Source organism: Glycine max, chromosome 9, assembly GCF_000004515.6.
Source record: "Glycine max cultivar Williams 82 chromosome 9, Glycine_max_v4.0, whole genome shotgun sequence".
In the NCBI taxonomy this organism is placed as follows: Eukaryota; Viridiplantae; Streptophyta; class Magnoliopsida; order Fabales; family Fabaceae; genus Glycine; species Glycine max.
In genome coordinates this window covers 5,702,832-5,707,509 of record NC_038245.2, presented here as the reverse complement: position 1 = coordinate 5,707,509, position 4,678 = coordinate 5,702,832, and the positions used below count along the sequence as shown (strand labels likewise).

The window sequence follows — 4,678 nt, the reverse complement described above, 5'->3', positions numbered from 1 at the left end:
AAATTTAGTATATAACAATTATTGAATTTCCATTTAGAGACAGGCGTTGCTGCTAGTGCAGAAAACTTTGATATCAAACGTTGTCCAATCTCTCTTTGATTGATGAATATGTGATATTTAGAATCAATCTCTTTTTGATTGATGAATATGTGATATTTAGAATCCTCATTCCTAATGGAATCGAAATGATCCTTGCCTTGAATCTCTCTTTAGTTAGTAGTGATTATATTAAATTTCAAGGTTAGTTGTGCAATAGCTATAAAGATAGGATTAAATAGTTTTTAAAATTTCTTCATATGCCAATCTATTTTGCTGATTGTAATGACTAATAATTAATGTTTAAGTAGCCAAAAAATTGGGTTTAATTGGTAAATGTCAGCTTATGTTTTAGTTTCTGTGTAATTCCCTAAAAAAAACCTTAATTCATCAGTTATCATGATTTGTTTACATAGATCAACATTTTGACAACGATTGAATAGATTACAATTTTGTAATAGTATGGAATCGAAATAATCCTTGTGTTGAATCGCTCCTTAGTTAGTACTCAGCAGAGAAAAGAAAAACCTTAATTCATCAGTTAAGTTGAGTTGTTTAGGTTGATCAGGATTTTGACAACAATAGAACAGATTGCAATTTCATAACAACATTAACAAATAGAGTAATGCAAACCCTAAAAAAACCATTGTTTCATTTAATCAAAGAGAAAAGAAGAAGTTTTGGTTTCGAACTGCAAAATGAACTTAACCAAAATGACACAGGAATGGGATTCTACAAAACACCCAGCACTTAATGTTCGAACCATGTGGCTCATCCAAAGACTGTAAAAACCACAAAAAGTGTCATGGGGCAATTTTGGTTTCGAAGTGCAAAATGAGCTTAACCAAAATGACACAGCAATGAGATTCTACAAAACACCCAGTACTTAATATTCCAACCACGTGGCACATTCAAAGAGTGTAAAAACCACAAAAAGTGCCACGGGGCAAATATTATAATTTATTCATACGATGATAAAAAAAACATTCAACACAACCCGTGAATAGCATAATTCATTCAGGTTGACAAAGCTTCGCTAATTTATTTGAGGAAACTTTGGCATGTGAAATCTCAAAGTTTTTGGGTCCATCATCCAACTCATCAAAAGATGCACGCTTAGTTGGTGTCAATGGAATCCTGAGAAGAGGGTCATTATCAGCAGTAACAGAGACAAATTGCTACATAAAATATTAACTGATCAGTAAGGTAAATTTTGTTGCCATCATCACAAGATACACTAGGAAAAACACATAAGGACAATGGTAGCTTACAGATTCAAGCTCTGTAGGCTCAGTCGAGTCAAGCATTGAACGATCATCATCGGAGGTAATAAACATAGATTGCTGCATAAAATATTAATTGATGAGTGAGCTAAATTTTGATGCCATCATCGTAAGATACACCAGGAAAAACAAAAAAAGACAATGTTAGCTTACAGATTCAAGCTCTGTAGGGTCAATCGAGTCAAGTATTGAACGCTCGATCTTGCAACATGGTTGCATCATATATGGATTGAGAGTAAAGAAACAAATGGAATATATCGATACAGTCACAATAATTAAAATACACTTGACAAAAGACAACCTCAGTATCGGGAAGCATATCCAGCACAACATTGATCAAGTTTGATTCATCTGAATATCTAAGAACAACAGCATTCCTGAACCTTGGTTGTACCTTGACTTTGAATGCAAGGAAACAATCCAATAGCCTATCTAGTACTTGAAGAGAGGCATTTAAATCAACATCGCCATCCTTGCAAGGAAAAAATCAATGAGTTAAAATGAACAATCAAAATGGATAGCAACCTAACAAATTTTGATTGTAAATAAAAAAATACTACATGATAATACAATAACATACTTCTATTTTGAGTCTGTTGACTTCATCCGCCGATTGACCAATTAACTCTGCACATTCACGGTCCTAAAGCAAAAATTTGGTTTGTTCGCCCTTGTGATTAACCATCACTTTAACTCTATACCTGCCAATGTATATACCAGTATAAGAAAAAGTAGTTGATGAAGGTCATACCAATTAAGCAGTGAATCAATGACCTTAGTACAGGTTGGTCGTTGTCTTTGCCACATGGACATGTGAATGACATAGTTTCTATGTCAGTTTTTTTGTGACATTGACTGCAAGCCGGATAACACCATGAATGGTTGTCCATCACTATAGTTGTAATCTTGACGACAGTAACACAAACAATTTCCTGTTTGCAAAAACGGGCATTAGATTTTCTACAAAGAGAAGATACAAATGAATAAGAACATCATCTCATAAATGTCATTAATTTGAGAGATATTTTTTGCTTCAGCCTTTGACAGAAATGCATCTTTTGATGATAATTGAGATGACCCTGAAACCTGTTAACTCTCATGTCCAATAGGCGTCAAAACTGATCTAACCTCAATCCCTAAATTTAAAAGGCTATAAGAATAGAACAAATGCAAAACTACAACAAAGATTAGTTACATATTTAACAGTTTCAAATTACAAACACAAAAGTAACACATTGTCAAAATACCTCTCTCTGAATTCTTGGATTTCTAACACAAGCTCGTTGATCATGAGTTTAGACGCCTTGAAAGAATTACTGACTGACGACGGATATGATCCTGTAGATCAGACCTGAAAAAAACATTATTTAGTAAGCATGGCAATTGAAAATTTTCACATTACATTGACCCTGGGCTTCCTTGATCCTGGCATGTGTCAAAAGAATAACGATGGGTCTTTCATCTTCAACCTCATTCAAATAAGACAAAAACTGTAAGCAGTAATTTTCCCAGAGTGTGCAGGATAGTACCTGCCCACTATCAGAACCAAACAACAATAAATGTATCAGTATCGAATCATCATCAGATACAAATAACAATTACACACACTCAAAACTTAAATCCTAAAACATAACCTCAAATCCTTTAATTTGAAAACAGCCCTCGTATTTTTTATGAAACATATCGGAATACCACTTCATCAACCACGCCAATGACGTCTAAATCAACCACAAGATAAACGCATGTTATATGAAAAGCCATAAGTACCTCAATAAAAATCAATGCACAAATTGCAAACGATCTTACCAACCAAGAGTCCAGTTTCAAAATGACCAGCAATGATAGTGGAAAAATCAACAAATCTGAATTTCCTAAAAGGTAAGTGTTCCATATTACATTGCCTAACAACAATAACTCCAGTAAAATATAATTTATATTCATGACCACAAATTCTGAATTTCCCATCATTCTTCATAACTTTAAAATTATGCATCACATAAGTCAAATTTTCCTTCAAATCAGCCTTCCAAGACTTTAGCTGATCTTGTTTGCAAACAACATGAATTTCATATCCCTATAATATACAAAGTATATAAATACATCATTGAATGGTCAATAATACAGGATATAGATAATAAAAAAGTGGCCAAAAACATTCATCAGAATCAACAACCATCATTTCGGCTTGTTCAGACTTTTCAGGGATCCCAATGAACCAAAGATCAGTGATCCTTACAGAAAGCTTAAGAGTTTCCCTTGATCCATCTATCAACTTAATCTTATCAGGAACACGTGCCATAAATTTATATCACAAACCCTGAACAACACCACCAAGGAAAACAAAACATCAATTAAAAACCAAGCATATAATCAAAGGGGGCAAAATTAAATTAGCACCTCAACCACGCGAAACCAAAGTTAACAACCTGTGACCAAAAAAACAAACTGCATATGAATTGATAAAAATAAACACCTGACCATGTGAGTAAATAGAGTTAACAAAAAAGGCGGCAAACATATAAGAATGCATTAACACGAAAGCTAACAAAGCATACAAAAAACAGCCATCCTCAAGTTAAGGCTCAACTTCTCTCACCCAAACCCAAACATGGGTACAAAAGTATAACTTTCATTCCTCGCACTCAAAACGAACAACCAACCAAAGGCAAACTGTAAAACAAACGTAACTCAATAAAAAACAAAAAAACAAAACTTAGAAAACACCGAAAAAAAGTTCTAAAATCAGGGGGGAAAGGTAACAGAGACATGAACAACATAAACATTGCCTTTTCTTCTCACAGCCAAGCCCAGCAACGCAGCAAAACCAAACTAGAAAACAAACTCCTCAACCAAAGGAAAACTATAAAATCACAGTCATGCACAACAAAAAATTTAAAAAACAAAGCACCAAATTCAAAAAAACACGAAAAAACACTTCTAAAATCACCCGCAAAAGGTAACACACATGCAAACTGGAAACAAACCGAACACAAAGACAATCAACAATAAAACATTACCTTTTTTTCCCACAACCAAGCCAAGCAACAGAGCCAAACCAAACTGGAAAAAAAAATTGAAATCAAAGAAAAAAGAAACAATTTTGATTTCCAACTCGAAAATGAAACAAACCAAAATGACACAACAACAACCAACTGAATTCCATAAAACACCCAAACCATGTAAGAGATACATCCACAACATAAACATTATCTTTTCTTCTCACAGCCAAACCCAGCAACCGAGTAAAACCAAACTGGAAAACAAACTCCTCAACCAAAGAAAAGTTGTAAAATCACAGCCATGCACAACAAAAAAGTTAGAAAACAAAGCACCAAACTCAGAAAAACACGAAAAAGAGT

The 4,678-nt window shown here is 33.9% G+C and overlaps 1 protein-coding gene across 1 annotated transcript; it reads right to left on the bottom strand.

Annotated features, from left to right (window-relative positions):
- Window positions 1-1,049: 1,049 nt before the first annotated feature.
- On the bottom strand, window positions 1,050-3,618 carry LOC102659520 (uncharacterized). Its single transcript, XM_006587955.1, has 8 exons — window positions 3,474-3,618; window positions 2,811-2,855; window positions 2,567-2,657; window positions 2,102-2,279; window positions 1,900-1,962; window positions 1,621-1,791; window positions 1,308-1,379; window positions 1,050-1,214 (listed from the first exon to the last, which is right to left on the bottom strand). The coding sequence occupies exons 1-8, from the start codon at window positions 3,616-3,618 to the stop codon at window positions 1,050-1,052; spliced, it is 930 nt and encodes a 309-aa protein (XP_006588018.1).
- Window positions 3,619-4,678: the final 1,060 nt, after the last annotated feature.